The sequence below is a fragment of the Martes martes genome (genome assembly GCF_963455335.1).
Source record: "Martes martes genome assembly, chromosome: 4".
NCBI classification, from domain to species: Eukaryota; Metazoa; Chordata; class Mammalia; order Carnivora; family Mustelidae; genus Martes; species Martes martes.
In genome coordinates this window covers 72,917,409-72,936,369 of record NC_137891.1, presented here as the reverse complement: position 1 = coordinate 72,936,369, position 18,961 = coordinate 72,917,409, and the positions used below count along the sequence as shown (strand labels likewise).

Here is an 18,961-nt window from a genome sequence, read left to right as displayed (position 1 = left end):
CCCCAGGAACAGAGCTCTGTGGCCAGAATATGGTTGGGGAGGGCTGGGCAGGGGGCAGTCAACACCTGCAGAGGATGAGGGAAGGAGGATGGGCAGAGGGAGGACTGAGGTCACCGAGAAGGCTCCCGCTGGTCCTCAGTGTGTGGGAGCCCTGGGGCTAGGATGTCCCTTCATCCTGGCTTGAGGCAACCACGTGTGCCAGCCACTGGATGCCTGTGGCCCCTGGAGAGGGGGCCTGAATGTGGGCAAGGCAGCTTTCTTGGCCTGAAAGCAATTCCCAAAGAGGAACTCGGCTGACAGTCCAGTAGTTAATACTCTCCACAGCTAGAGAATGAGTGCCTCCCTGGTGAGGGGAGAGATCTGGGTGGTATGCAGTGGCATCTCCGTGGTACATCTTTCCCATAGGACTGTTCCCTATTGACAAATTTGCTTAGTTCTGGGATTAGAGCTCCTTTGTATAGTGTATATATATATCATATATATATAATATACTTATATAGAGTGTACTATATAGTGTATATGTAAGAGGGGAAGTGCTTTGAAAATAAGCGTTTACAAATGTGTCTAAGTTAAAGATTTTTTTCCTTAATTTATTTGAGATAGAGAGAAAGAGAAAGTGAGAGAGTGTGCGTGCAGGAGAGCACAAGAAGGGGGAGCAGCAGGCAAAGGGAGAGGGAGAAGCAAACTTCCACCTGAGCAAGGAGCCTGGTGTGGGACTCGATCCCAGGACCCTGGGATCATGACCTGAGCCGAAGGCAGATGGTTAACCGACTAAGCCACCCAGGCACCCCAAAATGTGTCTGGTTTAAACTCTGCTACCAGGTCTGGGGGTGGCCTCAGGGACCACAGAACTCTCAGCCTCTGGCTGGCCAAGTGTTTGTAGCCATACCATGACAAAAAAAGCGTTTTCTATCTAAGAGTAGTTTGTGACCACTCTGTGGAGCTTGGCCAGGGAAATGTGTCCTTAGACCAGAGAAACACACTACTCACTGAGGAGTCTTGGCTCTGAGGCATTAGCCACGGAGGATTGCCAAGTTCTAGAGGGCTCTGGTGGTGTTCTGGGAGGTAAAAACTGAAGGTCTGCAAACTGCTCCAGCGTTGGCTATATCCTGCTATTGACTGACACGTTTCCAAATATAGTCCATGCGTGCCGCGCCCTCCGTCTGAGTAGAGCTGGCTATGGAGCCCTGAGACATGGGAATTCTTTCAACCCAATCTTCTGGACAGGGACAGAGAGGCTGTATGGGGTGCACTGACTGGCCCAAGCTGTGTGTGACTTAGAGGCAGGGTGCTCCTGCGTACCAGTGTTTTCACCACGCCCCCGCTGACTCCACTGGTCCGCCATATTGTTAGCACTACCTTCCTTTTGTTCACGCAAGTTTCTTCATTCAGATGGCAGGTCATCTGGCTTTTGAGTTCGCTCACTTGACAGCAAGTTTCATGGGCTTAGAAAGTTATAGCTTGTCAAATTCACGGGGCCCCGACAATCTGGAGCAGCCCCTTCCTCACTGAGCAGTGTCCTTGGCTCTGCCTGGGGACTTCTGCCTTCCTCCATAGCACAGAGCAGGAGCAACCAGCCACTATTCCATTTTTTCAGTAAGAATTTTTTTTCTCAAACACATAGGATCACAAAAATTGGACCCCAAAGGAGCAGTGATGTCAGGTGGAGAGATGTAACTTTTTACTAGGTTGAAGATGCCCTCTTGCATTCTTTTTTCAATTCAGGACCCTTGGGCCTGTGTTGATTTTTATAACTGAGCTAGACTATCTGGTGAGTGGATTAGTACTTTAGGTTCTGAAAGTTATCTTCAACCCTGTGCCCAAAGAGATATTTGGTATTTTCCCAGGAAATGGCACCACGAATACAGCTCCCAGTGAGAAGAACCTATATTAGTCCTCTGGTACAAGGCTGTTGCCGCTCTTGTGATGGTAGCTTAGGTGTGAGGCTGGCATTTGGAGAGTGTCTAAATAGTGAGAAATGCATTAGCATCAGAGGTGGCCTGCCCTGGGCTGCTCCGGGGAAAGATAGATCAGAACACTACAAGCCCGAGATAAACATCTCAAAAATTCCCCACCCTCACATAACCCTAAGTAGTATCAAACCTCTTTGGTTTGAAAGTTATAAAGCAATAATGGAGAAGGCCTTCAGAAAAAAAAAAATTCTGTAATATTAGTTTAATATGACTCACACTTTGAAATAACTAACTGATTGGCTCAACATCCAGAAATCTATTCATAGTAGGAATTTTGACACCTTCCCTTAGACATCATCTAAAAGACATTAGGCTTGTTTTAGCAGTAAGCATCGATTTCTGTTTTTATTAAAGATGGCATTCCCCCATCTCCCATTAATGGTATAAACAAAGATGCTTTCTGGTTAGAATTTAGTTTGGAATAATTTGAGCAGTTTTAAAGTGACATTAATTTCAAAAAATATTAAAATCATGGTTTTCAATAGTTCCTTCATTACATGGTTGACAGAGAAAAAGAGATTTATTTTTCTAAGTGATTTTTACCTACTGGAGTGAGAAAGGCAGAAAGAGAGAGAAATTGGTGTCTCTTTTATATGTGTTGAAACAGCAAAGTCTCTTTCGAGCATTTACTTTTTATTAACACCGCTAAATTGGAGAATTGGAAAGCTCCCAATTGAAAAACTAACTAATACACCAGAAGTAAAAGACACAAACCAAGAAGACCCTTCCCAAATGCAGGCCAGGAGCTCTTTTGGCTGAGGTTCAGAAATGAACAGAAACATCACTCTTCCATAAAAACAACTGATATCATTTGGGTTTCCAAGTAGCATTTCCCTGTACTGCTGTAGAAGATAGAATTGTCAATTAAATGGATGATTCACTTAAGAATCAAAAGCATTGGAAAATGCAAGAAAGAGAGAGAGAGAGAAACAGAGGAAGGAAAGAAGGAAGGAAGGAAGGAAGGAAGGAAGGAAGGAATGAATAGGGGAGGATGGGAAGGAAAACAGGATTAGAAGGAAGTAGAGAAAGAAAGAAAAAAGAATCAATTAACTGTTGTTATTCATCCACTGAATTACTCACTGGGTAGAGATTGGAGTCTCTGGTTAAGGTTGATGTAGATACAGAAGAGCATCTCTGGAAGATTTCTTATTGGAAATACTCAGGCCTATGACCGTGTGAAATATTTCAGTCAACACACAATTCAGTTGTTACCATATTTTGTGTTCAGTGATTCAATCAGGACTTTCTCCCCTGCTCCCCTCCCTCTGCTTCCTCCCCCACTATCCTTCCAGGCTTCCAGAAAATAGGAGAACTCTTCATTCTGATGTGGCCTTCGGTTGCATTCATGAGGCCGTTTTGAAGAGATACATTTTGATAAGGCTTAACATCAAACTGTAAAGCCTCTAGTTTCTAACAAATTACTAGAGAATGTGTCAGGTGGACCTTGTCACCTTATGCATGCACGTCATTTCATTCTGTCCCCATCCTGCTCTCTGGCCTTATCCTTGGCTTTGGGAAAGACTCAGAAGTAGGGAATGTCTAGAGGGCACCTTGGTTGCTATCAAAGATCTGTCTTTATACTCGTTTGTTTTGATAGGACAGCTTCAAATTATCTTTCCTAAAATGCTAGCTAGAGTCAGAGCACAACTTTTTTGGAGATAGAAAATAATAATCTGGGAAATTTCCTATCATTTTCCTCTTCAGCCACGATACATAAGAGAGAAAAGGGCAATATTGTAACAAAATACACCGAGAGAAAAAATGAAGCTCTGATTATTCAAGCCATATTTAGATGTTTGCCCAAAGATTTTGGGACTCTTTCTTTAATGTTAATGACATTACTGTCAACAGCACATGTCTATTTAGTCTGAAGCTTGGTTGTTTGGCAGACCTGATCAGACCTGCTCAACACCCCCTTTCCATGTCCTGTGGAAATCCAGAGCTCCTTCTAGAGCTCCTTCCACATTCCTAAGGATTCTTGGGTGGTGGGAGGGAAGGTGGGGGTGACACCTCATGGGTGCCTCAGAGTGCAGTGCTGCATTTGGGGAGAATTTTGGTTATCTTGTAACTTGATGCAAGTTGTCACTTTCCCATTGTGCTGATGCAGATGTGGGACCCAAGTCCTTCCTATGATAGTCACAGAAATCATGCTTATAAATTTCTGTGAATGTAGAAGATTTTTGTAAAATTGTGGGGGCCATTCATGGGGGTAGGGAATTGGAGGGGAGCAAAGTGTTTAATCTTGAAGTGCAGGGTATTTTAGACTTAATGTTTCTGGATTTAAATGTCCTTAAATTACTGAGTATTTGGGATTAAAATGGAGAAAATTCAAATTTTGCAATATTTAAAATATAAGGCAGAAGTAGCTAATAATATAGTGTTGTTTGTTAATAATAATTATTACATAAGAATATAATCTTGTTCCTTCCCCTCTGCCAGTAGACAGCTGCTCTCATTAACTGGTATTCTCATGCCTGGTTTTATATTTCTTTTACTTATATATGTGGCCATAATCAGTAGAAGTTACTGTATGACATGTTTTAAATTGTACATAATTGATACCGAACTGTATATGAAAATTTTTAACTTGCTTTTCTTTTATTCAACATTGATACATGTAGTTCCTGCTCGTTTTTTTTTTTTTTTAAGATTTTATTCATTTATTTGACAGATAGAGATCACAAGTAGACAGAGAGGCAGGCAGAGAGAGAGAGGAAGAGGAAGCAGGTTCCCTGCTGAGTAGAGAGCCCGATGCGGGGCTCGATCCCAGGACCCTGGGATCATGACCGGAGCCGAAGGCAGAGTCTTTAACCCACTGAGCCACCCAGGTGCCCCCCTGCTCATTCTTTAGTAGCTGTATAGCATTCCATTGTATGAATAGTCCACAATTTATCCATTGTCCTACTAGTAAACATTTAGCTTGTTTTCAGTTGTAGCTACCACACACGATGCCGTGTGAGAGTTTCCTTAGGGGACATAGGTAAAGCCACCACTGACCACTTCATCTCTCCCAGAGCCCTTAGGCTCTTGTTACCTGCTCCAATATTTCTTCCTTTTTAACTCCTCATCCTCACTCCTTTTTTTGGTAAAATATTCTCAGTCACTCAAAATTATCTGCATTCTGTTTTTGGTTGAGCAATTCAGCTCTTTTTAGCCTCTGCACCTAAACTCAGTTCCTGGTTCGTGGCATCCTGCTGGACAAACTTAACCAAACAAAGCCCTCTTTCAAGAGGACCCAGACTCTTTAGAAGGTGATCGTGATTGTAAAAGGAATCTGATTTCTTCATTGGTTTGGGGAAAAGACTACCATGGGATGGTGATTTTGCTCTATCTTGTGGTCTAGAGAATCATTGTGTGCTTGTGAGATTTTGTCTTTGAAGGCATGGCTCCTTTTCATCTTACCTCTTTGCTTTTTATTCTTCTTCCTTCCTACAGTGCTGAATGAGGCCATAAGACTGAGGATGAAGGCCTGCACGCAGGACGATGGGCGACATGGCCTTGTTGAGCACTGTACAGCCCAGGCTGAAGGGCACCTAGATTTCTTGTTGTGCAAGACTGTTTAAGAGATTTAATAAGTAGATACATATTAGTTGGTGTGTTTTCATTATTTCAGTCAGAAGCTCATTCTTTAAGTCAGAGTTAATCCTAGGCATTAGCAGCAGAGAATCTTCAAAGGTGATGGCAAAATTGACTTGACCTCCCCTTAAATGATTAGTTGTGGACACCTGCATCAAATCTTGAGAGAGCCATAAAAATACAGGTACAAGGGCACCACTCTGGACTAACTTAATCAGGTTATCTGGGAATGGCACCTTGGGATCTACTTTTAAGTTTTAAGGTTTAAGAAATATAGCTTTCATTTGTGATTCCTCTATATCACTTTTAGATTCATGCAAGTAGACATGTAGTCTACAACTATAGGCTTCCAGTGAAAGTTACATTGGGGGTGGATGGTTATGCTTATGACTGAATGGATTAGAGAAACAATTAAAGAGCTATTTGAAAACCTAGTGGTCAAAAAAACCAGGCTTGGATGCTGACATGCTCTGACTTGATCCTATAAAACATCCATACTTGGTCCCTTTAAAGTCTCTAAAGGAATGGGAGGGCTTGAGGGTTTCTGAATAACAGAAGGGGAAATATTGAGAGGAAGGAATATTTTCATATCCATGGCCATTGAGTCCACAGGCACATATGCTCCCTTTGAGGTAAACAGAAATATCCCCAAAGAGGTAATGAGGAAGGGTAGGAAGGGTATTTCCCCAAAGAGGAAATGGGGGAAAGGTAGGGAAATTAGAGTTGGAAACCAAGTTGGTTAGTTTACAGCAGCTATGTTATGAGAAATTTGTCTAGTTTTCACACCACTGTGTAATTCTAGTTATGAGTCATTAAATAGATCATTATATAAAATCTATATATACCAGAGCAGATAATTTTTATATATATAATCTATATATACTAGGCAAGATTATTATGTATATAATTCATATGCACTAGAGTAGATGATTTTATACACATAATCTATATACAGAATAGATTATATAAGTATAATCTGTATATACCAGAGTAGATTATTATATATATAAAACTATAATACTTTTAAGACAAGAATTTATACAAATTGCCTCCTTTTTTTTTTTTTAAGATTTTATTTATTTATTTGACAGGCAGAGATCACAAGTAGGCAGAGAGGCAGGCAGAGAGAGGAGGAAGCAGGCTCCCTGCTGAGCAGAGAGCCAAGTGTGGGGCTCAATCCCAGACCCTGGGATCATGACCTGAGCTGAAGGCAGAGGCTTAACCCACTGAGCCACCCAGGCACCCTTGCCTGCTATTATTTAAGGAGTAAAATGGCAGATGGATATATATTTATATATACTATGTCATATATCACACGTCATGCATTACATGTGACATTATGTATATATTTCCACCTGCCATTTTATTTTATCTTATTTTAAATATTTATTTATTAATTTATTTGAAAGAGAAAGAGAGGGAATGCAAGTGTGGTGGGAAGGGGCAGAGGGAGAGGGAGACAGACAATCTCAAACAGAGATTGGTCCTCGCTGGCCATGGAGCCCAACACGGGGCTCATTCTCAGGACTTGAGATCAGAACCTGAGCCAAAATCAAGAGTCACACGCTTAGCAGACTGAGCCACCCAGATGCTCTTCCACCGGTCATTTTAATCCTAAAGTAAAAGCAGACAATTTTTAAAAATCAAAAATTAATTTTATAATTTTATAAATTTTATAAAATAAATTTTATAAACTAAATTTATAAATTTATAAAATAAATTTTATAAAATTTTATAAATTTTTTATAAATTAAAATTTTTTTTTAAAAATTAAAAAAAAATTTTTAAATGCCTAAGCCCGGGTACGGAATATAGGTAACATCTATCAAGCAGTTTACATCTTTCTGCACAACAATCAAAAGTGGTTTAACTTTTGAACTTGTGTATTTGTAGTTCCTCTCAGAATATGTATTCTGAAGAGGGTTGTTTTTTTTTTTTTTCTTGGATGGTGTGTTGTCCAAATGAAAATATTCTCCCAAGTAATGCCATCGAGATACAACCAAGATAAAGAGCTGGCATCACTGTGTTCAGCAGGCATATACAGTACTTGTGCTCCAGTGGAAATGATTACAGGTAACCTCATGGAGAAAGGCAAACATTCAGAGGCTGTGAGACAAGATTAAATTTGTAAATGCACGTAGCACAACTTTTAAAATAGTAAATTGCCTCTTAGAGGACTCCTCAACTCTGTTCCAGTCCAAGAGTGTTAGGGGAGGGTGGGGAGGGGGACAGGAAAGTTGACGATCAAAGCCTGAGATGTCAGCCAAACTCCTTTACGTCTACAAAAAAGACAGGGAAACAAACCTTTGGGCAAAATGCTAAAAATACGCTCATTTTGGTGAAATGAAGCTGTTTGAATAAATGAAACTAATAGTTTTTATCTAAACCATCTGTGGTGTGAAATGGGAAGTCATATAGAGAAGTCCTCAGAGACTGATTGCTCTGCGTTGGAGAGAAGAGGGGGAGGAGAGAAAATGGAGTGGCTCTCCATTTATCTGAGAATTAACAAAGTGATCAGCAAAGCAACAATGGAGCCAACCACGCTGGCTACAGGCAATCTGGTTCCCCCAGCTGTCCATGTGCTGAAGGTGAATGTTCTGGAAACCCAAGGCGGGAATCGTTTTCAAGAAACTGATTGGTTATATAAAGTAGCAAATTCTTTTCCCTGTAAGAAGAGGGAAAAGAGAGAAAAGGAGAGAGGGGAGAGAGAAGAAACCCCAATCTAGAGCTACCCCAGGGGACTGTCACTTCTGTTATGTTGGTCTGTTGAAACCACACCTTGAAACCAGGTGTTAAAAGTGACCCAACTCAACAGCTAGAATGGTTTTGGAGATATGTGTATTTTGTAATACTACCCGGAAATTGCAGTTTCGTTTAGATACACCATTCTTTTTTCTTTTTGTATGAAACTCTAACCAAGACCAGATTTAGGTTTCTGTGGGTCTACCTTGATATAAACAAAACACAAACAAAACAAGATACAAAAATACTCCCTAGAATTGGTTATACTTTCTGGACAGATGAATTCTGACTGGTTTTCTCCAGGCTTGGGAAACTGGATAGAACTAGATCAAAGAAAGACCTGACAGTGAGTATTGGGACGTGCTACTTTCATAGGGTACAATTTCTGCCTGTTGGGGCCTCACATCAATAATGAGAAGTTTCTGGAAGGACTTTTTTTTAATCCATGGACCATGTGCCATGGAGATAGCTTCCTTTAACTCACTGTTCTCTTTGGTGCTTGTGTCATCGCAGTGAGTCCCGAGAACAGTTTATTCCTTCTCCTCTTCGACTCAGTTTAGTCCTGTGAATAATCAAAGAATTATAGGCTGGTGGAAGGCAACCAGACCTATAAAGCTCTGAAGAAAAAGTTTGCCAAGCGTTCTGCAAAACATGGTAAGAATCCACCGAAGGTGATTCCCTCCCTTCCTTCCTGCCACTCCACCCTGGCCTTTCTTGAATTTTATTAAAAATAATATTAGTTTTTTTGGAATATATAGATGATGCTGTATTCTCTGAATTTAACTGAATTAGCAACAGTCGTGCTTTGACCCGAGTGATGGAACGGCTCCTTTTGAGTAAGGTCTGTCTACCACCCAATCAAGTTGAGAGCGTGCAGATTCTGCACAATCCGACCTTTGGCCTGATTTCTCAGCGGGCAGCCTCCTCCAGCCATAGCTCTTGCCCTAGAAAATGGCCCCATGAGTCTAGGGCTATTTTAGGATTTAGAACACTCTGTGACTTATGGTCATAGATTGATTTTTAAGTAAATTCTCTACTCTGGATTCTCCTTTGTCTATAGCCTGGGCTACCAACGGGAGCAGGAGTGAAGGCTCTCAGCTGTGACCCCCACTCGTGGGGTTCAGCGGAGCTCACTGAAACACATATATTGCCTTTTGCTCTCAATAGCAAGTCACTGCATTTCTCTAATTGGTAATGCTGAATTAGTATTACACCTCATCTACATTTCACCCACCATCATGGTGTGTGGAAAGAATCAGGAAGAGAATTCTTGGTTGCCAGTGGGGGAATGGCCGGCCTACTGTCAGGGTTGAGCAGTAGGGTTTATTTGTGTACGCCTTTGAATTTCACGGGATGTGACCCCAATCCCAGTGCTAAGCATCAGCCTGCAGCCATAGCCTAAACTTCCAAACAATATTATTTGGAGATTAGACATGGACAGACACCTGCTTTCAATGGCCATCCAGAAAGCTTGGCCTCTCAGCCGGATCCCTCCCCTCCCCTCCTCACTACTGCACACAGAGTAACAAAATACCAAGAGTTGTGAGATGGCACTGTCCTGCATCTGCTCTGACAATTTATTCCAGCCTGATGTGACTCAAAGAGGTGGAGATTAATGCTGGAAAAAGCAGTGCTGTTGGAAGAGACTAATGTGACTTTCCCCGTAACACTGGGGCCTTTATAGCCGGATGTTTAACTCCATTGGAATGCCATTCTTTCCACTGCCTTTATGGTCGCACTTGGATTTGAAACTCCTACGTTTTACTCCAGTACCAAACTCGATCTGCCCTTTCTTTCACAGACTTCAAAACATCCAGACCTGCCTTATCATACAGGTTTCCCTTGAAGCAAAATACAAGGTGCATGTTTTACTGAGTGGCTTGTCCTCTTTCCGAGGGCTAGGGAGAAACCTCAGTCCCTGTGCACAAGACGAACGGCCGCTGCTGAATTTGCCCTCAGCATCCCACCATGGGCTCCCTTCCCGGTGCTACGGCCCACAGGGCAAGTGCTGGTCTGAGGACACAAAACATTAGTTCTGGAAATCTGATGGCTTCAAACCTTGGATCACCACTTTCTAACTGTCTTTAAAACCTTTGGCCTTGTAACAGTTGCAAGCTGTGGTTTTGTTGTCTGTGTGAGGTGACTAACAGCATTACCACTCTCTGTGTGGGGAATGTGTTCATCTAGCACCCAAACCACCTACTGACTTCCGGCACCTCTTATCAGCTAAGCCATGGGCCGCGAGCTGACATTTCAGCGTTAAGAAGCTCCCCACCCCCACCTCAAAAAAAAAAAAAAAAGTGACAGGAGGAGAAAAGGGCTAATTTGGCAATAGTTTGCTCTTGCTGTTTGGCCTGGAGAAAGACATTCAAAGTGGTAGAAGATTGTTTAGTAACAGCTGGCGAGCACTAGGGTGTGAGGCTGATTTTTCGATATGACAGGCACTTACAGGAATGCTGCCAGATACAGCTGTTTAAAAGCCTTAATAAACAGCAAGTCAATACTAATCTTTGCCAAATTAATCTTTTCCCTGACAGCCCATCAGAGCAATTACGCGTAGGCTTATTGTAAACACACAATTGTCAAACAGGGACGCCGCAGCCTTTAAAATACTGTAGTTGGGTTGGTAGTCTCCCTTTAGAAGGATTTGTTTTTTTCTTCTGTAGAATGGTAAGTCTTTCCATTTTGTCTTTTGGGCACTATTCCTTTTTTTCTGTTCTCAGGTCCGTGTGAATGAAATTTCGTTGTCAGATGTGTTTGCTAGCAAGCTGTTGATACAATGGGAAATCACGAGCGTCGCAGGGTTCGTGCTGGTGGGCTCCTTTAATGAGGCACAACTGTGACCAGGGCAGAAATGTAACATGACATTGTCTTCTGTGGTCTCCAGCTCCCAGAAAAGAACTTCGTCTTTACATCTTACCTCTGCGATGTGATCTGGTTCTGGGTACACACGACAAGACATTAACTAAGAAATGAGAAGGCAAAGCCTAACATCTCTGTATGCATATGGATTGCAAGGTATGTGCAGGTTGGTTCAGAGGGCTCCCTCCCGCCTGGCCTTCCTCCCTTGTGACTGGTGATGTCAGAAAGCCCTCCCTCCCCCACCTCTCCCCACCCTCCCAGCTCCAGCCCCTTGGCCTTTCTCCAAGCAATGGTCTTGTGTTACGATTTGGAAACTTTTCTGTTAGGGAAGGCTTTTCCATGATGGCACCTGGTTCCAAATCTCCTTTGGGGGATCTTAAAAGCTAGGACCATTTCTTCTTAGCCTGGCATAATTTAGGCTGAGTCCAGGAAGCATGATCTTTTATTTATTTCATCAAGTCATACTAGCACTTGGCAATCAGAAAAAAAAAAATCAGCATACTGTTCAACGATGTTTTAATTTAGCATTCCATACACTTGCCTCCTGAAATTTCTTTCCTGCACTCAACACTCCTACTTGTCTAGCACCTTTTTCCTCCTTTGCTTCTTGTTTTCTTGATGTGACTAGTGTGTATTCTATCTTTTACTTTTGCAACTAGAAACTCTTGTTCTGAAACATAGACCAAAAAAAAAAAAAAAAAAAAAAAGGCACAACTCATTTTGAAATTCTTTGTTATCTTTTGGTAAGCTTAGATTTCTTAGTAGAAATTTTTCATTCTTCATCACTCCTAATGCTTGTCTGCAGTATCTAATTCCTTTCTATATTCTATATTTAAAGAGTTTTTAAATCATCACATAAACATCACACAATTCCTGCTGAGGAGAACCCATAATGTTTCACTTATCTTTCTATATATCATTGCCTTTATTGTGCACTTACTATGTGCTATGACATTCTGGAAGTTAAGGAGTTATTCTATTTAAAGAAAACAAAGACAAATTTGTCCTGTGGGGTGACTGACTCATGAATTCACCCATCAGGCGACTCAGTGCAATAGCATTTGGGGGTTAAACTAATCATGTGAATTCTGTATCTTGCCTTGCCACTATTTCAGTGGCCAGTCATCAGCAAAAAAGTTGAATTTCTGTTTTTCTACTGTTACCTTAAAATGAGAGTTATGATTGAAATGTGAAAGTGAAACTCAAATCCCCTCTCAACAAATAAATATTAAGAGAAACATCTGTGTGTAACAAAAACATTAGGATGTTTATTTGGGATTAACTGGAATCTGATAATTTAAAGTATTCTTAATTTAATGTAGCTGTCTGTGACTGATTTGAAGTGAGGTACCTTGCAAACAAACAAAACTGATTACTTCTTTGAGTATTCTCCCCTAGGACTTTGTAAAGAACTTCTAATTCCATGTGAAATTGTATTTAATGTTATAGCCCAAATCCCATCATCTTTGGTTCCAAAACACATTGGGTGGAACCATACGAAATTGTCATTTTTTGTAGGCAAATGGGTCAAATATTGGCAATTTCCTATGACTTAATCAATTTGCCTTTCAAATGAGTAGGGCAACTCTTTAGCAAAGGGCAAGAAGAGGTCCATGTAAAAAGGAAACTGAATGTTGATGTGTTTATTTTCTTAATTTTGAATTTATGAATAAAAAAAAATCTTAGTGATGAATCCAAGTCAGGACACACTGTTCCATGGAGCCATGGCTGTCTACGGACCACTCTTGCCCCATTTCCGACAGGTTCTGTTCCTTTAAGGCAACAGGTGAAAAAAATCACAGGGACCAACTTTGGTTCTTAGCTACATTCAATAATTTGATTAACCAGAAGTCATTACTTGACCAATTTTTCTATTGTCCACTCATTCACATTTGAATGGGAATTGGGATTTTGAATTATTCTTTCTTGTGGATGTAACAGACACAACCCTCTTTGGACCACTGGGATACCTTTTTTTCTTTTCTAATTGATTATAAGCTTGACTTTGGTATATTGGTAAAGATACTAAATGTTCAGCATTATTGCTGAATTTTCTGGAATGACTTTTTCTGAGATCCGGGAATCCTGCGGAGTACCATAGTGGAGAACCCAGTGTCCACCATCACTGTTCCTTCCAGTTACAAGCTGCAAGCTGCTGTGCCCAGGCCAGATGCCGGCTTCCTCCGAGGGGGAGGTTTCTCAAGCAACAGCTTACAGTCCTAGAGCTCAGGTTGATGAGAGGGCATTCTTGGTGCTTCCAGAGAGAACATCTGTGGCTGTGGCAGGCATTAATCGCTACTGTTGCTAATCACTCCTGCCATGAAATTTCCTTGGGATTTGTCATCTGACTGGGTCTGTCCTTTAGACACTGATGGATATCCAAATAGAATACGGTCACGCATGGTAATAATTTTTATTTACGATGTATTTTCTTTTATTTACATTTTTTAACCCTTTTTTTGGTATTGAGTTGTAACACTCTCTCTACCCTGGTTGCACACCTGCTCTAGAAAAGCTGTAAACAACATTGTACTTCCATGTACAAACTGCCTGTCAAAGTCAAAGCTAGCTGTTCTCATCCTGGTAATTACCTCCTCGGTTTAGACTTAAAGCAAGTGAAAATTTTACTTTATCATAATACAATAAATAAAAGACATTAGGTAATTAGTAGTGCTGGTATATTTCTAAAATACTAAACAGACAAACAATAAACTGTGAACTTAATCACATGAGTTCTTATACAGTTTCAAGACAGGAAAATTAGAGCTCTCAGCTACAGTCATTTTAATAATCACATTGGATCTGCATTATTTATTAGTTATTACATGCTCAAGTGATTCAAGGTTGTACAATGCCTAAAATCATTCCAAAGCAAGCATACCTTTTGTCTTTTTAATTCTGACTGGATTACACAATGCATATATTTGTATTTAGTTAAATTGCTAAGTTTATTTCACACATCCCATGAAAGAGACATCACCCATCCTCTTGATTTCCAACCAGACTAGCTTTCTTTATGCAATCCCCTGTAGGGGAGTGATTTGCTAGCTCTTTTTGATATAAAAGCTATGCAAACCTTCAGCCAGATTCTCAATGCTTTTGATTCCGTAGCAAATCTCTAATACCCTCAGAATTCTCTTGGAAGACTTCGGAATTCTGGAAAGAGAAGTGGTTTGTAGAGGCACAAAAGACAGCAAGAATCTCCATTTCTATCAATAGCTTTCAAATTTGGAATGCTTTCCCCTTTTTTTTTTTTCTCTGTCTGGTTACTCACCTTTCATTTGGAGATATGTTCTTGAACAGTATGCCTTCCCGTCCTACCCACCCCTGGTTTAATTTCTAAATGTTTTCTGGATTTTGTGAGAAGCATGCAGCTTGAGGAATTTTAATTGATTCGACTTCAATGGTTTTTTTTTTTTTTCTTTTTCTTTTTCTTTTTTTTTTTGGAGGAAGGGAGTTTACAGGATTGACTAAAACCAGCTGAGAACCAAGAAGCAACCCTTTTCAGATAGAGAACCCATCTGTTTAGTCTTGGAGCTTGTGTGACTTTTCAGGGCAATTCTCTGTTATATTGTACGAAGAAAGAAAGTCCTTAAGTATCAGTTTTTTGTTTGCATCAACCAAAGAAATGTAGAAATAAAGGATTGGTTACTTTAATTTGCTGCTAAATGAAAAGTAGGTTTGGCTTTATTCATGTCACTGTAAAAACTAAATAATAAAGTATTCACACCAGGCGTGAATTTTTTTTTTTGCCAGCAAAAGTTTAAACATCAAAGAAACCTCTTTCAAATACTAACAAATTTACTTACAAACACCTATATTTATTATTTCATAAATAGGCGCAACAGTTTCCATAAAAAAAGATTAAATACAGACACAGTATGAAGAAACAATAATACAGAGCCATATGTAAAGGTTATAATTTAGCTGTTTCCAATCTGTTTCTGCATCTAATAAAATACCAGGTAAGCATTTGGCAGTTTTATACATAAAAGGACTTAAATGACATTTACTAACCATTACACAAAAAGTGATACAAAAAAGCAATTTTTCTGCAGTACAAAATAAATGTGTTTGCGCTTCCCTTAACACTAGTTTCTTTTTGTCTGGTGAATGAGACAAAGCCAATTTTGTTTTTAAATTAAAATCATTTGGGAATACGTTTTTTTTTCTTTCTCAAATATTTTGAAAATATAGAACTATTAGTCAGTTGTTTTAAAAATGAAGTAAAAATATGAATGTTTGCCAATTTAACCCCTATTGTGAAATCAATAAACTGGAATGAGCCAGTTTCAAATTACAATTTAGCTACAAAAACATTCACATTTTATACTCTAGGAGAGTGTGACATAGATGCTATTTACAAACTTGCTATGATTGCTACATCAAGCCATTTAAAAAGTCTTTAGTAGTTTCATATAAACACCCATTATGAAAACCAATGGAAAATCCAGGACTTTGATCCGAGACATCTACAGTCGCTAAGGCAGTTACTAAAGCGCAGCACTTCACAGCAAAAAACCAACATAAAATCTGAATGGTCCAAATTTCCTTCAGGGAAGAAGAAAAACAATGTCCATAAGGGATTAAAAAAATAATAAAGAAGCATGACTATTTCTTCCAGAGTGGGTGACCCACAAGCTCAAATGGTCCTAAGTGCTTAGCAACTTGTATTTTTCTAATAAAATGGAGAACTGCTTTGGCTATACAAAGCAATCCACGGTGAAAAGACTTCCCTGAATTCCTCAGTGGAAAGAAGAGGTGTTCAGACTTTCAGGTAAGGTACAGTGCTTTGTCCCTCTGCATGCCCCTGTGTTAAGAGAAAACAGACAAACAATGCCTTGTTACAAGACTGGTGCTACAGGTGACCCCGAGGGAGGCAGGTCTGTTTGTTCTAGCTCCAGGGATGGAGCGGTGCCCTGGGACAGAGCCCAGGTACAACGAACAGGGATCTAAAGGCATTTGTTTATTCTTGGAACGACTAGAACTGCTTAAAAATTTCTACATTGCTGTCTTCTGCTTTCATGAACATGGAACTGTTCCAGATGATCTTTCAGAAAGCAGGGAGAAAAGACGGGATCTCCTGCGCCTAAGGAGCAGGGCACGCCAAGCATGCTATGAGAGATGTCCACCAGCAGGTGGTGATGACCCGCCGCTTACCCACTACTACAGAAGTCGTTATTCCAGTCCACCGGCTGGGCGGGAGGGTTTCTGCACCCGGAACGTACATACTCCATTGCTTGGGTTACCACTTGTGCAGCTGTGGATGTAGGATTGATTATAGTCTGATAGTCGGGTTGAAGAGTAAATCCCTGAAAGGGAAAGCAAATCCACAAATAAGGATCAAAGTGCTTTTTTTAAGGAAGAAAAGCCCCTAAATATTTATCCATTGTTTGCAAACACACTTCTGCCTTCTCCGTTGTGTCTCTGCAAGGGCAAACGAATCCTGAGGGCCCAGAAAACTTAAAGGTAAAAGAGATGTGCGCAGGACCCTATTCTTTTACCTTTCTTGCATTGAACCACGTGTGAGAAAACCTTTATTTATATACTCTTGAGCAGATAAACTGAATTGAGAAACAACTTAAAATATGGAGAAACCGACTCAATCAGAACAAAGGGAAAAGGACCTAACCCCTCAGTTTATGTTTTCTATCAAACCTAAGGATACATTAATAGTTAATCCCCAGAATATGCAACAGAATCTTTTTTGAAGGATTCAGGCAGCAGGTGGCTGAGTGTTTTATTAGACTACACCTATTCACATATTGTTCTCAAAACCCGTTTTCTTCATTCAATCACAAAGGGACCATCTGCTTCTTCTTTCATTTGTACTTCTTTCTCAGCTAAAAAATTTCAACCAAAGCTTTTTAACAGTTGTGGGACTAATAGAAGGAAAGAGATTCAAAGCTACTTGCCACCGGAAAACACAGGGAAGGAAAAGTGTAAGACAGAACAAATATTTTTTAATTGAAAAGTCTATTAACTGGCAAATAACAATCAGACTTTAGGAAGATTCCTCTAATACACTGGTATGATGGAGTGTTGACTTTTAATCCTTGCAAAGCTATTAAAAATTCAAGGACAGACTCTCTGAAGTATATAGCTCTATCTGGTAAACAAAAAGCATTATACACTAAGATTTATTTTTAGCTTATCTGGTGAATTCAAGAGCAGCATAAGCAAGCTTTGCTGGAATTGACCAAAAAAGCAACTTAATTAATCTTGTGGCTGTCTCTTTCTGCTGTGGATTTCATACATGGTTTTTAACCATAGCAAAATCAAGAGACTTAAAAACGAACCATTCCCTATTTACTTGCGGGGAGCTTTGGAAGGCATAATATTGAGTTTTTACTGTTCTTGCTTCTGTTTTTGTTTTAGCTCAGCAGAATGATCAGAAGATTGATTTTTAGCTAAGGATATTTCCTCAGACTTTGATTCGTGTTTCAGGGTCCCTTGGGTAAACACTCAAAGGTACCTATTATCAAACGTCTTCAATTCTCCATTTTGGCTTTAAGATATTAATTTATTTTCCACTACAGTGATAAAGACTGCAAGCCAATGTCCACACTAACTCCCACCAAAACTATGGATGAAAGACAAACTTTTGAATGATTAGAAACACATCACTGGAAAGTAGAGAATTTAGCAGTCTGGCTATTTGACCTCACACAGACTAAAAGGATTAGAGTATTTCCTCATTTTACAACTGGCTTGTGGGAAATAAGCATGTTTGTGTAGATGACACCTGCAGCTCAAGCTATAAACATTTTCCAAGACAGCAAAGTGAAAAATAAGAGGGATAACTGGATGCTTGCTTCTCCCATCCTCTCCAGACTGATTGACCAGACCATGCTGTATCTCTGTCACACAGGGAGTCCCACTGCCTTTGATGAAATGTATTCATTCCATTATGGTCCTATAATATTGTCTTTTTTTTTTCTTAAGTAAGCTCCATACCCAGTGCCGAGCCCAACACAGGGCTCGAACTCATGACCCTGAGATCAAGACCCCAGCCGAGATCAAGAGTTGAATGTTCAACAGACTGAGCTCCCCTATCATACTGTCTTTATGGGCCTTTCATCCAGCTTGCTTGACGTCTTTCTTTGGTGCCTAGGGTGATACTGGGCAAAGAGCAGGACAAAACTCCTTAGAGAAAGGAGCTTTGTGTTGACTTCCATTTTTGCCCCTGTCATAAGGGGGACTGGAGACCAGAGAGTGTTTGCTTTGTTTACTGAATATTTTCAGTAGTACTACTTGTAGTACTACTCAGTAGTACACTAGTAGTAGCACTGCTGTACTACTGTAGTAGTGGCCTGTAGTAGTGGCTCAATAAATCATCTCTTCTGGTGAATAAAGTTTAACAGACTCCAGTTGGGAAGGCATGGGGGTGTGTAAATGTGTAAATGCCAGGGGCTTTCCTGTCATTTTAAGGTGAAGTTCTCCCTACTGGATTTTTGCACAATAGACAAAACATAACCTAAAAGTAAACAAGTGTCAAGAAAAAAATGTAGTTGGAAATATCTTGAGTTAGTTGAAGGCATGACCACATATAAGAGAGCAAAAAACAAATAAAAACAAACCAACTCCTTTCCACCCAAACCTACACAATCCACAACAGAAACCATCATGGCTTTTTCCCCATCCAATGCAATGGTTCCTTGTCAAGGTTGGGTGAGAGACTGTCAGGAGAACACTAATCTTTGAACTATGAGTTTAAGATTAAATGAGTAACTTCGGTGTAAAAAAACCAAAATGATATATCACCTACACAGTTCAAAGATTTAACGTTCAGCCAACCTCAATGCCTA

General features: G+C 40.2%; 1 protein-coding gene across 2 annotated transcripts in view; it reads right to left on the bottom strand.

Moving 5' to 3' along the window:
- Positions 1–14,598: 14,598 nt before the first annotated feature.
- The window catches only part of TOX (thymocyte selection associated high mobility group box), a 300,152-nt gene continuing 295,789 nt past the window's right edge, over positions 14,599–18,961 (bottom strand). For both annotated transcript variants that reach the window (XM_080801776.1, XM_080801775.1), the window contains 2 exons: positions 16,314–16,465; positions 14,599–15,963 (listed from right to left, as the gene is read on the bottom strand). In XM_080801776.1, coding sequence (XP_080657902.1) covers positions 15,927–15,963; positions 16,314–16,465 — 189 coding nt within the window. In that variant the 3' untranslated portion in view covers positions 14,599–15,926. The remainder of the gene's footprint in view (positions 15,964–16,313; positions 16,466–18,961) is intronic.